Below are 14,821 nucleotides of genomic sequence, written 5' to 3' on the forward strand. Positions count from 1 at the left end.
TGTTGAGATCAGTAAACGAAGATATACTATACACACAGGCTGATAACACCATTAACATGGTGAAGATTTGTGCCTTAAAATATGAGCAATGAGTGACATCATAAACAACATTAAAACATTAGCCATATTAAAACCAACAATCTAAAGTCTCCTACTCACGAATAAGTGATTTCGGGCAGGAAGTTCTTGTTATTAACTCCTTCGAACACATTATAAGCTTAAAAATATCAGCCCAAAAAAAATTGAGTAAATATAACAAAGTAAGTGGATAGGTGTTTTTGTTAATAGCATTCATGTAACTGTGGAATGTGCAAAATTGTTATCAGACAATACGCCATACACATCAAGCTACACTACTGGTCAGTGTCACCAGCATCTACACTTAAATAGATAGTGTTTTTTTCCTGTGATGCAGTCATATGTTTTGCTAACTAACAACCGAAGTATCACTTTCCACTCTAACTTAGACCTTGGGCTACACTACAGGAGCCCACCAGCATAACCTTCACTTTATAACACTGGCAATGTCACTGGTCAAAGCAGAATAATAGTATCATGATATTCGACACATTAATAATCTACACCAGACCAGCCCAGTCTAATTAAAAACACAATCTAACCTAAGATCCAAAACAAATAAATGATGTTTGATAAACAAAAGTTACTAATGACATCTACAACCAAAACATATAAATAAAAACACCATCTATGCAACAGATTAATGACTTGCGTTGTTCATGATACCCTAATTGTTGCTGTTCCCTAAAGACTACACATATAGAAATAACACGATATGTTTCAATCTGAATTTTAACACACAGTATGGTATAGAATTCACATGAATGCTTCTCACATCATGTTGGAAGCTGAGGAAATTTGCAAGTTCACCACAAAGATAACTATTAGATCACCAGAGCTTACTGAAAACAAAAGTATCAAGTACTGCAATAGGAAGTTCATCCAGTCAGGCAAATCTGGCAGAAGACATAAATCCTTTACTACAACACAAAGAAACGTTTCCCCCTGGGTTGGTAGTGTCCAGAAATTGTTCACTTCTTCAAAAACTTACCGTGCATTTTATGATTTTGGTTAAACAAATTACCAGGGGTTTTCCAGTATTTTAACTACTTGTTGGTGCTTTTCATACATTGAACGTTAAATCCTCATTTTCGATACATGCTTACTATAATGCCTGTCCAGAACCCTAGTCAAAATTAAGTATCAATTTGTTGGCAGTTAATACTTGTCATTCTTTGGCGAGCATAATCAATACAGAATAATTCCCCAGTGGTAACATATTTCCTGTCCCAAGCAGCTTCGGGAATAAAACACAATAACTATTTTTTTATGATGAACATTTTACACAAATCAATTCATTGGAAGGAAGGTTATAACTTATATAAGTTGTAGTTTTAATCTCCCTGTTATAATTTCAATGTTATACAACTATACACGGAAAGGAAATTATACTATAAGCAGGCATATAAACTCACTCCACATTAGTTTCAGTTACAAAACAGTCACTCCCACACTTTTAATTATCACAAAAATAAGAAAAAACTAAACATTATTTGGTTTACTATACAGCAAACAATACAATTTTCTTCATACCTGATCTACATTAGACTGTTTTAGACTGAAAGAGCTGTTGCACTGTTTAATAAAAAAACATTTTCAGCAGCAGCACACCAATTGTAAAGAGAAACCTCACTACGGGGCGATGGGATGTCTTCTTGTATGTCCTAAATATCCACTGCAAAGCATCAATATGCAGGGACCTTATTTTTCTTAAGAAAAGTATTTTACTTATGATCTGACTTCTTGGAACTTAAGAGTGTCACATATAAAACTCCTGTTTTATGAGAGTATATCACTTCTATGGATTATGCCACACCCCAAACTTCACATATTCTCAATTACCAAATGTTCCCCAGTAACCTAAACTCTCTTGTGACAAATACTGTTTTCCAAGATAGTTCTTTTCTCTGGAGGTAACTAAATTTTGATATCTATAAATGCCACTCAAGAGTTCCTTAAATTTAAAAAGATATACAACATGAAATCACTGCAATTCATTACCTGCAAAGTGATCATTTGTTGAAAGTGCACAATAATATGAGATTCTGCAAATGCAAAAATGTTTTTTGCTCTTTCTTTTGAGGCGTATGTAATTCATATTAGGCTCCTATACTTATAAACAATGGTAGTAACTTCTGATTCTTAAAGTTTTGAAATCTATTGCAGGAGTTTACCACATCTTCATACTGCTCGTAAACAGAGTCTCAGAACACACACTTGTGTTGCAGTATTAAAATGACAAGTGCAACTTCGCATTTTACAATACTTCTGTATGAACCTACAAACTAAAAACTACCTCCCTGAAAGAGGAGACTTTTTAAGGACAAGAAAATAATTGAGAAATATCTACTGAAATGCAGCACAACTCATTCTATGTGATACACCTTGACAGAGGTCCCAATTTGTGTAAAACGCCGTTAAAATCTTCAGGATTATAACCCAGTGTATCAATCATAACCATTAAAGTTTTGGGTATAACAAATACAAGTGAACCAATCACAGGCACATTGATTTCAGGAGTGAAGAATAACACTGCTGTCACTTAGCTTCTGCTCCTGAAGGCAACACACATCTAACCTAAAATAACCTACCATGCCATTTCACACTATACGTACCTCTCTGTTGCTTTTCTCCTTGGCAACCTTTGGTGTGAAAAAAATTTGGTTGAAATAGCCGAGAAACATTAATAAATAAAATCCTATAAATGTCATAATGGCTGTATATAGTGGCACCTGTTCGAAAGACTCTTTCGATCTTTTTGGCTTTTCCTTATTAAATAATTCATCCACTTTCTTGACATCTTGCATATCCTGTAAAACAAACAGTGCTGCGATTAACAGTTTTCAGGTGTCGGTAAAATTAGCAAAGAATCAATCACAGAAAACAAACACCGGTATGACACCCATACAGTAACAGGAAAGCAACATAAAAGTCACTACAATGTGGTGTTGTTTCCCATAAACCTGCTCCGCGGTGACAGAAACGACGCGAAAATCTTATTCTGCACTTATCTGCAACGCGCTACATACTGACATGTGAAACTTCAAGTCCTAAGATGAAACCTCTTTAACTAGTAAATATTTTCAAAACACACAGTGTACACTACTCACCCGAATGAGGCCATTTTTCCTTTCCGTAAATACTGGTTTCCCATTTTGTTTACATACGTCGTATTTTTCTAGCTTTACATCTTCTTTGGAAGAACACACCACACCAGCAACACCATTCGTGGCCATATTTGAAATGAGTGTGGTGCGCGTGCGTCGATCGCCAGGGTTGGGCGGCATAACTTTGTGGCTCTCACTGCGCAAGCGTAATAATCAAAATAACAACTGAAAGTATGGATAAATTTTAAGTACAAACTAAACATCACTGTCCATTCAGTACTAAAATAATCTATTAATTATTCATTATTTCATAAATATTCTTTTGTTTTGCATGAATATGTATACTACATAAAGTGCTAGTGTGGACATCGACGCATCTGACTCATCCTCTGGATTACAGAGTGTGTGAATGAAATTGCCGGCGTTCGGTTGTGACATTTGACAGCTTCAGGTTAGCGGATGTGCAGTTCCGTTCTGTAACGTGAGTACGCCGAGTGGATAGTGATACAGTGACCGAACGACTCAGATTTCGCCAGCTTCTGAAGTTTTAACGACCAAACATGGAAACCTCTGCTACTAACGTGGAAAAGGATAAGGAGCATGCCAGCGAGATCGTGTCTTCGGCAGTTTCCACTGAAGCAACGGGTATGCGACGAGATCATGAATCTATTGATGATTTTGAGCATTTAGAACCCGAATCTTCTCCTTTGTCAGAAACACCCGGGAAGCATAGTTTTGATGTTAATCAGGACATGAAACCCGCTGTCAATTCTGGTAAGGATATTGTTTCTTCTACTATCGTTGGTAAAGCTGAAAACAACCAGAATTCTTCAGAGTTTTCGCTTTTGGGTGATTCAAAGGTAGGATCTGTCGAAGCCGGCAACACGCCGGAGACACTTGAAGAAATTCCGCAAGCTGAGTTTTCAAACAAATTGATAGATTTTGAATCGCATGATGAGCAGACAAAACTCAACCCGAAGTTAAACATGGAGCCTGAAAAATCCCTCTTTGGAACGACTGAATCAAACAAGCAGGCTCCCGAAAACTTGTTCGATCTACCCACACAGAAGGGTTCTGGTCTAGATTTATTTAACAGATTTGAAATATCACCCAAGGGGTCTGATGCAAGTGCTATGTCCCAAGCGTTTATGGAGATGGAGAGAGGGGGGATGCGGGAAGAGAAAAACTTAAGAAATGAAGATATTCTTCAACCTGAAGTGCAGAATATAGAACCAAAAACAGACGAATTACCAAAACAAAAAACTGAGGAAAAGAAGCCAGCGGAGCCAGAGTTTCACCCAGCTTTTGCACACCTGAAAGATGAAGCCCATGATGATGACAGCTTCAAAGATACGGATTCCATACCAGAACAAATAAAGGCAGAAGACAAATTCAAAGATTTTCCAGAAGAGATACACGCTTCAAAGCAGGACTTCGGTTTTCCAGAACCTAATGTACACGGTGATTTTCATGTGCCGGCACCAGCTACAAAAGGTAGTGAAGACAATTCTGCATCTGGCAGGCTAGAGGACAAAAAAGTTAAAGAAACAAAGCCAGATGACAATGTAACAAAGCATGACTTGGAACTTGGAATTCCTGCCAAAGTAACGGGAAAACAGAAGTTGGAAGAAAAATCGCCAGTCAAAACCAAACCCGAAGTAGTACCACCCACAATTAAGTCGGAAGCAAAGAAAACGCCCCCAAAAGTCGATGATGAGCCTGTAATAGCACCATTCGCATTGACATCAATTGGCTTAGGTAAGTGAAAAGTTTTTCAATGTTTACTGATTTTTGATTGCTGTCAATGAGTTGTATGTGCGCACCCTCTCATTTCGCAAGCAGTACTGTCAAAATTTACCCCGTTTTTCTGCCCCACTTTTTTTAAAGTTTTTAAGGGTTCTAAAATTTCTCGGATCTGTTTCCATTGCACTACCGGTTCTGTGAAAGGTTTTCTTAAGTTTCTTTTTCCGCAAATAACCCTCCTTGTTATGGTATAATGAAAGCCTACAGCTCTGCATCTCAGTATAAAAAAACTTTTTGTATTATACATCTACGTGTGTTAACTACACCAGTTCGTTGGCCTAAACAAATTCAAAAAGTTTACTTAAGTCTAATGATGTATAGACCTGATTTTAGTATTTGGGGCGGGGGGGGGGGGGGGGGGAGGGGAGAGAGACAGATTGGTTATTTCTTGCATCAGGAGTGCCATTAACTTGGGTATGGTAAATTGACAAAGACTGCTACACATCTACCAAATACTGAACAGATTGTTAAGTTTTGTGGTTGTCAAAGCATGTGGTAGACTACTAAGTGGTTCCATTCTTGTTTGTTGAACTAAACGGTTTTTAAACTGACTTTACCCTTGGTACAAATTCATGAAATGTCTTGATGGCTCAAGACTGAAGCTGCCACTATGAAATTTGATTTTACTCTTTCAGGAATCTATTATTGCTTAAACAAACTACATGTGACAGCTTCAAAGATTATGACTGTTTATTTACTAACATAGATTATCTCATTATTAATAAATGTAATAGTGTGCATTGCTATTTTGAGAAAAATCTTAATTATTGTGGAGTGATTCTGCTAATGTTGCAAAGTATGTTTTCCTTCACACTTTTTGTATGAACCAGTGCTATTTTTTTAAGAGCTAAGTTCCAGAATTTAAATATGCATTATAATGTAGCTGATCTAAAATTAAAAAGTAGGCCTATGACAGCTCAGAAAGTTAAAGCTAACTAGAGAAACTCTGTTAACAAAGTTTGCCTTGACTGTTACTCAAAATAATTTGCTTGAAAAAGCACTTTCCAAAAAATTTACTGTTAGATATCTCTGTTAAGAGATTAGCTGACACTTCATACATTATTTTAAAGAGAGTTGTTCAGTTCTTGTGGTAACTTCTGCCAAGTGAAAGAAAGAAATTTCAAGTAACACTTATTTCATGAATTTATGCTCCATGTATACAGCTGAAAGCTTCATTGCATGGAAATTGTTAGAGGAGGCATATATCTGGCAGTAGATGTCAAAGGACTGATGGGTGGCGATGATTTGTGGCATACTTGGCTTTCTTCACATTTGTACATGGAAATCTATTTTCGTGAACTTAGAAAAGTCTGAGCTTCGGTTCGTAATGTTGTTACAAAAGTTGAACCATAAGCATGTAATCATCATAAAATTGTAAGATAGAGATCTGTCATAGGAAACAAATTGAAAGTGAAATAATCTTGGTTGTAAGCTATGGGATCCACAAGCACAAAATTACCTTCATTTTTGGACTTGATTGAAATTTGCATAAAACTTCAGGTTATCATCAACCTAATGGAGACATGCCAGTCCCTGCAGATCATTGCATTTTACAAGCACAGAAACTTCAAAATGAGTTCCTAATTGTGATAGCAATTTTTAACAAACAAGCTGTTGTGTTGTTTTTCACTCTCCCCTTTTGAGTTTTGTGGGATCTACAGTATCATATAAAAATACCTCAACTGAAATATGAATGATCTGTGCATAAAAAATAACTAGCCTGGTGCCTGTCCCACTATATATATATATATATATACTGCCTTTATTGTTCTGAATGTGATTTTGGAAGTGGCATTGGACACTGTGGTTGTTTCAGTTCTACTAGTGACAATAAAAAAAAGCGCAACAAAAATCACTGGCTTGCCCAAGCGTTATACATTTCGATGTATCACAGACTTCCCATGCCATACAGTCTTATCTGAATGGAACTGAAACTCTGTTATCATGTAATGATTTTCTGAAAGTTACAATTGTATTAACTGGGATCCCCAAATGTGTGGAATTCCAGAGAGCAGTACCTAGTCTCTTGCCCTATTAAAAAAATACTATTTCTGATTTAAATATAGTGAAGTGCCCTTTGCACTCTCACTTCAGTATAGTTTCCAGTCGCCTATGACAAGCAAGGGCTCGAGTTAAAAAGTGACTAGGAAAAGCAGAAGCAGGTGTTCAGAGAGTATAGTATTGTATCGTTATCAGATAAATATCTACCGTCAGTATTGCGGGATTAAAACAGTCTTCTATAGCGAAAACCCACCGTGAAGGACATTGGTCTCACTTTAATACTTCTGAATACGCGCCAGCGATATGCTTATGGGCCGAATGTTGTGTAATTCTAGTTATAACGCGTACAAACGGTATGATTTGTCGATTGTGCTGAAACGTTACCGTTTGCATCCTTAAGACATCTCGTTGGATTTTAGTCTACAAATATCTATGACTCATTCCGCTGCGCACGGGATTTGTAGTCATCGCTGCGTTTGAAACTTACACGACAGCTAGGTCTTACTGCGAGGTGCGAGGGAGGTGGTTGTCTGAAGAGCAGTACTCGATTGTTGGCTGTTGATCTACATATTTATGGAACACTGCATGATAATGACGTGCACCACTATTTTAAAAGTACTTTAATCGGCTTTCATTTTTGCCGTAAGGTGGTACCCTAAAACGAGGACACCTGTACTGATGACCTGAGGGGATGTCTGTCTGAAATCTCAATGTGCAACTTTGATTTAAAGTATATGGCGCTTTGAAATTGCTGCTGGCGAAAACAGATGGAGGTTAGCAATAACCGAGACACAGGAATATTTGTCAAGCAATTAATCAACAATCTGTTTCGGAAATGAAGCATCCGGTTTTAAATTTCAGAGAGCGATGAAACATCCGAAACATGTCGTCAGTACCTTTCAATAAACGGATGAGAATGGATTCTTCACAAGTGCAAACGACAGTGAGGCACAATTGACATTCTATTTCGTCAGTCAACGGTAGTTGACGAACAGCAAATATTCTACTGTTAAGTGCTGTTTTCAGAGAACACGCGTGCTTAAGTCACATCCATACATGCACCTACTCTTTCGTATATAATCTCTTCACTAGTGGATTAAGGCAAATTTCGCGATGTAGTTCTTCAAAAAGGACACGGCCAATTTCCTTCCACCTTCGTGTCCTATATGAAAATGTGCCGCCTCTAATGACGTCGATGACATACCATTAAACCTCAATCAGCCCATATAATCCTTTCAGTTTTTGTCTTCAGAACAGTAAAATTGTCACGGTGGTTTTGCGACTGAACTAGCCAGGCACGACTTGCGGCCTGCTGTTAGAGCTACAGGTTTGCATTTTATCCTTTTTCCAAACAGAACAGAATTTATTCTGCAGTCTTCTTGCGAGAAATGCTGGATCTCCAAAGGATATGTAGAGGGAAGTGCGGTGCTGGCATATCGAAACTGTCCGTCGAGTTGTGATTCGTGCCTGCATTGATCAGTAGAAAAAGGGCGTTACCGACAAAGACAATACTTTTCATCCGATACATGTCTGGGCGCACAGTATCAAGAGCTTTTCTCGGGTATTCTTCTATCTACCTTGCCGCTTTACTGCATTGGTTTGCCTGTGAGAGATATGCCCGTGTACTCATTCATAGGATTTCTTAAAAAAGGCAGTGCTGGAATCTTCAGTATCTGCAGAAACGAAGTGATTTGTAGATGGACTGTCAACACGCCTTCATACGCGCAGTTTCTCGAAAATTCTACTGTGTTGGTTATTGAACGAGCAGAATTCTTGGGGAAGTAGGCTGCGTCTTTTTTTATTTATTTTTATTCGTGTTTGGAAGTAGGCTCCCGTCAATCCAACCTGTTATTCATTTGACTGACTAACAATACTAACGACATTTTATTTATCGAATACCTTTAGAAACCTTATCCAACAGCTAGGTTTATGTCCTTCATTAAACCTTTCAAGGCAGTTACTCCAGTGTGGAGGTGGTACGTCTACGTAAGTCTCATACGAGTTGCGAGTTTTCAGTCTATCGGCTTCCGAGGGCAAGAAAAATTTGATTTTCAGTATTTCGCATCACAATCTGCTCATTAAGAGGTATATTATAAGTTTAACACAATAAGATAAGTATTGCAGCTAGAAACGGTGTTTTGTCCTGAGGCTGCATAAATAACGCCGCGCAAATACCAGGACTGTATTCATCCAGTCTTCGGGAATGTGAACGTCGCAACTTCCAGCAAACTTTACATTAATTTCAAAGGTTTTCTAAACTTTTTGACGCTCAGACGCTTAACGTCGAATATTTAGCACATTAACTCGTTTATAAAGTAATCACAATTTGAAACGGTGTTTTATTCATGGGAGTTAATCTTCCAGGAATGGGGCATTACTATTTCTTTGCTAAGGCGGGAAGAATGTTACTTCCGTAATATCCCAAAGGCTGTATATAAGTCGCAACTAGGGACAAGTCCTGCAATATCGTTGAATACACGTATGTGGGGGTTTACAATATCGAGTTACTGACATTCGAGCAGTGTTGAGCATGGTAGAGAGCGGCGCTGTCGGTTCGCAGTTGCCGATCACGATGTGTGGCTACGTCAGCGAACAGCTATGCTGCCCTCTGATTATATTCACACGCGCCAGTTAACGTGCGGTATTGATTTTGCTGTGCAGGCCCGCAGTAACCCTATCGTTTTTGTGCTTCTCCCCACTGCTGACTTCACACGAAGTGGAGTTAAATCTACATCTACGTACAGGGTGTTTCAAAAATGACCGGTATATTTGAAACGGCAATAAAAACTAAACGAGCAGCGATAGAAATACACCGTTTGTTGCAATATGCTTGGGACAACAGTACATTTTCAGGCAGACAAACTTTCGAAATTACAGTAGTTACAATTTTCAACAACAGATGGCGCTGCGGTCTGGGGAAACTCTATAGTACGATATTTTCCACATATCCGCCATGCGTAGCAATAATATGGCGTAGTCTCTGAATGAAATTACCCGAAACCTTTGACAACGTGTCTGGCGGAATGGCTTCACATGCAGATAAGATGTACTGCTTCAGCTGTTCAATTGTTTCTGGATTCTGGCGGTACACCTGGTCTTTCAAGTGTCCCCACAGAAAGAAGTCACAGGGGTTCATGTCTGGAGAATAGGGAGGCCAATCCACGCCGCCTCCTGTATGTTTCGGATAGCCCAAAGCAATCACACGATCATCGAAATATTTATTCAGGAAATTAAAGACGTCGGCCGTGCGATGTGGCCGGGCACCATCTTGCATAAACCACGAGGTGTTCGCAGTGTCGTCTAAGGCAGTTTGTACCGCCACAAATTCACGAAGAATGTCCAGATAGCGTGATGCAGTAATCGTTTCGGATCTGGGCCAATGATTCTTCTGGAAGAAATGGCGGCCCAGACCAGTACTTTTTGAGGATGCAGGGACGATGGGACTGCAACATGGGGCTTTTCGGTTCCCCATATGCGCCAGTTCTGTTTATTGACGAAGCCGTCCAGGTAAAAATAAGCTTCGTCCGTGAACCAAATGCTGCCCACATGCATATCGCCGTCATCAATCCTGTGCACTATATTGTTTGCGAATGTCTCTCGTGCAGCAACGGTAGCGGCGCTGAGGGGTTGCCGCGTTTGAATTTTGTATGGATAGAGGTGTAAACTCTGGCGCATGAGACGATACGTGGACGTTGGCGTCATTTGGGCCGCAGCTGCAACACGGCGAACGGAAACCCGAGGCCGCTGTTGGATCACCTGCTGCACTAGCTGCGCGTTGCCCTCTGTGGTTGCCCTTACGCGGTCGCCCTATCTTTCCAGCACGTTCATCCGTCACGTTCCCAGTCCGTTGAAATTTTTCAAACAGATCCTTTATTGTATCGCTTTTCCGTCCTTTGGTTACATTAAACCTTCGTTGAAAACTTCGTCTTGTTGCAACAACACTGTGTTCTAGGCGGTGGAATTCCAACACCAGAAAAATCCTCTGTTCTAAGGAATAAACCATGTTGTCTACAGCACACTTGCACGTTGTGAACAGCACACGCTTACAGCAGAAAGACGACGTACAGAATGGCGCACCCACAGACTGCATTGTCTTCTGTATCTTTCACATCACTTGCAGCGCCATCTGTTGTTGAAAATTGTTACTACTGTAGTTTCGAAAGTTTGTCTGCCTGAAAATGTACTGTTGTCCCAAGCATATTGCAACAAACGGTGTATTTCTATCGCTGCTCGTTTAGTTTTTATTGCCGTTTCAAATATACCGGTTATTTTTGAAACACCCTGTATATACTCCGCAGACCACTGTGAAGTTCATGGCAGAGGGTACGTCCCATTGTACTAGTTATTAGCGCTTTATCCCTTTCCGTCCGCGGCTCATGGTCTCGCAGTCGCGTTCTCGCTTCCTGAGCACGTTGTCCTGGGTTCGATTCCCGGCGGGGTCAGGAATTTTCACCTGCCTCGAGATGAGTGTGCACATTAAATAAGCCCTGTTAATTTGATAGTGGTCCCACACACATTCCAGAGTGGCTCGCACGAGTGATTCATAACCAATCTCCTTTGTAGACTGATTGCATTTTCCCAGTATTCTGTCAATAAACTGAAGTGTACCACCTGCTTTACCCACGACTGAGGATGTGAGAGATCATTCCATTTTATATCCCTACAAAGTATTACACCCAGGTGTTTGTAGGAGTTGGCCGATTCCGACTGAGAGTCATTGACACTATAGTCCTACGATATTGCTTGCGAAGCGCACAATTTTAAGTTTCTGAATGTGTGAAACAAGTTGTCAATCGTTGCACCACATTGAAACCTTATCGAGATCTGACCGAATATTTATGTAGCTTCTTTCAGGCAGCATTTTACTACAGACAACTGTGTCATTTGCAAAAAGTCTGAGGTTACTATTAATTTTGTCCGCGACGTAATTAATATACAGCCGGCCGGTGTGGCCGTGCTGTTCTAGGCGCTTCAGTCTGGAACCGCGTGACCGCTACGGTCGCAGGTTCGAATCCTGCCTCGGGCATGGAGGTGTGTGATGTCCTTAGGTTAGTTAGGTTTAAGTAGTTCTAAGTTCTAGGGGACTGATGGCCTCAGATTTTAAGTCGCATAGTGCTCAGAGCCATTTGAATTAATATAGAACATGAGCAAAAGGGTCTCAACACACTTCCCTGGGATACACCGAAGTTAATTATACGTCCGACAATGACACTCTGTCCAAGATAACATGTGTCGTCCTCCGTACCAAAAAGTCCAGTCACAAATTCTGTTTGGTACCCCGTATAATCGCACTTCTGAGAATGATCATAAATGTGGTACTACTCGCAATTCAGACGAACAAAGAGCACAAAGAAAATGTGAACAGAAGCCAAGCGAGATCATTCCGATAGCTTTTTGCTGAGGTAACTACCCTTCAAAAAATTTGCTGTCAGTCACTTTATCCTCTGCCAATCGGAAGAGTTACGTCATCCCATATGGCGTCCTTGTTTGTAGTGCGCTGCAGCCGAAAGGTAGGGATCGATCCTGCTTCGCAACACAGTTGTAGCTTGCCAGTCATGTTCAACAGCAGTCTTGTACCATCCGTTGTTTTTAGATTGTTTCATTAGCTTTTAGCTGCACAGTTTCTCCAGGATACATAAAATGATCGTCTGTTTCAACACTTCCAAACTCTGAACTTAAAAATAATCAGGCACTAAATCTATGTTTGTTATTCCGTACCAGAATAAGCAGTACGAAATCTAAAATTGACGGACAGCCTTGGAAGGGAGCAGTATCATCGCTACCACAACACGCGGAGTCCAGAATGGCTTCCCCAGAGACTATGAGATTCAAAATCCGTTTAACCTACAGTAACGGTTTGCGTAGCAACATCGTAATAGCTTCATCACTTTACGACTCAGTTTTGCCACTAGCTTCCGACATCGCCCTGTAAAATTAAAGTAGTGTACTGAGAAACAGCACATCAGGAAAACAAAATACAATAATTGCTTTTGTGGCCGCAATTGCCTTCCGCAGCTGTCTGTAATAACAGACTCCTGACGTGGAAGAACTATAATGATAGGGCTCCGCTATAACAGTTGTCATATTGGATACTTTTATACTCCGACCAGTGGCTTTATAATGCTTTTTAACAGCATTTATTCTTCCATTAGCTATCGTTAGAGCCACTGAAACCTTATCTTCAGACGGTTGGTGTTTACACTCGGCACTTCACATTTATACCAGCTGCATTTAGTCACTGGAATCGCAGCGCTTCAATCCCATCTGCACCTTGTATAAAATGTGAAGTGCTGGCTGTATTTACCAGCTATCTGAAGATAAGTCTTCAGTGGTTCGGAAGCTACCTAATGAAAGAATAAGAATTTTGAAACGACCCGGTGGCACTATTAATTAAAAGCACCCGCTATTGTTTAGTGTCCCTAATGGACGAGATGAAAAAGAGCTAGTGTCAGTCACCACATTATTCTAAACTGGGCCTAGCCAGCTTTTCTCATGGTTCTTTCATAGCGTTTCACCCGGCTGCAGTTGTTGAGGCGAGATCGATCATAACTGAACACCGCCATAACTTCCCCGATGGTAACAGTAGTCCAGTGGTTCCACATCAGGAGATGGTTACCCCCCTGAAGTTCAAAATCAAAAGCGTTCAGTTGTTTAGATAACAAAATTTATTTTTAAAGTCTCGTTACAATTATCACTGTTTCGTATCTCTGTTACGAATAAATTATCATTAAGTTTTTCAAATATTAGCATTAACGATGCGGAGGAGAGTACAGCTTGTGAAAAGAATGTAGGAACGTGATATGCCCTGTTCCCCACGTATTCCTTACTGCACATACACTTCAAAGCGTGCACCTGTGACAGCGAAATTAAAACATATGTTTCACCATCTCATGAAAATACATTCACAGGGTTGTGTGTATAAATATATAGTGATTATCACACTGTTGTAGGATCTACAAAGTAGCATTATTATTATTATTATTATTATTATTATTATTTGTAGACACAAAGCATTGGCAACATGAAGTCTTCCAATTTATGCCAGTTCATAAGTGAACATTCCAGCTATCTAGTGATTGATAGTAACTATAGTGCACGACTTTTAACTTTGATTTTAAATGGGAGTGCAGTGTGTGGATAACTAAAGTGTCGCTGAGGTGAGAGTTGGTGTAGGTGACGCGTCTTTGTAACAAATATCTTCCTTTCCTGATATAGATAGCAAGCACTTACTATGCACTGAGAGTTGCTACATCGTTCTACAAAAATTGTTAACGTAAGAACCAGTTATTGTTGAAAGAAAATTATTTTTCATTCCAAAGCGTAGTTAGGCGTTAATGTTAATATTGGGAGAAAAGGGGGTACTAACTAGGGCTTCTAAAATTTGATCTTGGTTTTAAGGAGAATGACTAACATCTGACCATGAGTTTCAGGGAGATTTGATCTTAATAAATTTCAACTCTACAACTACATCGCATTTTCTTGGAATGAGTGGCAAAGACAAATGTCCATATATTTTCAAGAGCAGCGTTTCCGTATCTACATCTAATGCAGTATGTAATCTGAGAATTTGGTTTCACCAAATGCTTGTCTTCTTGAAGCAGTTTCAACACAGACTTATGCTTCCTATAATTTAAATTTCTGTTATCTACACAGTATGTATTGCGGTTGTTTACATCTTAATTGCGAAAATTCAGTGAAAATTTTATCAGACTGAGAACATCATTAGTTGTCTCATCAGCCAGTTCAGTGAAGTCTAAAAGTCTATTTCTTACAGTATCTTCAGGATCAGAATACCTTACAACCTTAGAGAACGTCTTATTTTTGTGGTTAGT

General features: G+C 39.6%; 2 protein-coding genes across 4 annotated transcripts in view; one reads left to right on the forward strand and one right to left on the reverse strand.

Annotated features, from left to right (window-relative positions):
* Window positions 1–14,821, reverse strand: part of LOC124620375 (serine palmitoyltransferase 2) — a 153,926-nt gene that overhangs the window by 78,058 nt on the left and 61,047 nt on the right. For both annotated transcript variants that reach the window (XM_047147049.1, XM_047147047.1), the window contains exons 2-3: window positions 3,189–3,381; window positions 2,694–2,888 (exon numbers count right to left, since the gene is read on the reverse strand). In XM_047147049.1, the coding sequence (XP_047003005.1) occupies window positions 2,694–2,888; window positions 3,189–3,365 (372 nt within the window). In that variant the 5' untranslated portion in view covers window positions 3,366–3,381. The remainder of the gene's footprint in view (window positions 1–2,693; window positions 2,889–3,188; window positions 3,382–14,821) is intronic.
* Window positions 3,577–14,821, forward strand: part of LOC124620374 (reticulon-1-like) — a 387,596-nt gene continuing 376,351 nt past the window's right edge. Inside the window, exon 1 of one of the 2 annotated variants that reach the window (XM_047147045.1) lies at window positions 3,577–4,943. In XM_047147045.1, the coding sequence (XP_047003001.1) occupies window positions 3,746–4,943 (1,198 nt within the window). In that variant the 5' untranslated portion in view covers window positions 3,577–3,745. The remainder of the gene's footprint in view (window positions 4,944–14,821) is intronic. The other variant, XM_047147046.1, reaches the window with a different exon arrangement.

This window comes from Schistocerca americana, chromosome 6 (assembly GCF_021461395.2).
Source record: "Schistocerca americana isolate TAMUIC-IGC-003095 chromosome 6, iqSchAmer2.1, whole genome shotgun sequence".
NCBI lineage: Eukaryota > Metazoa > Arthropoda > Insecta > Orthoptera > Acrididae > Schistocerca > Schistocerca americana.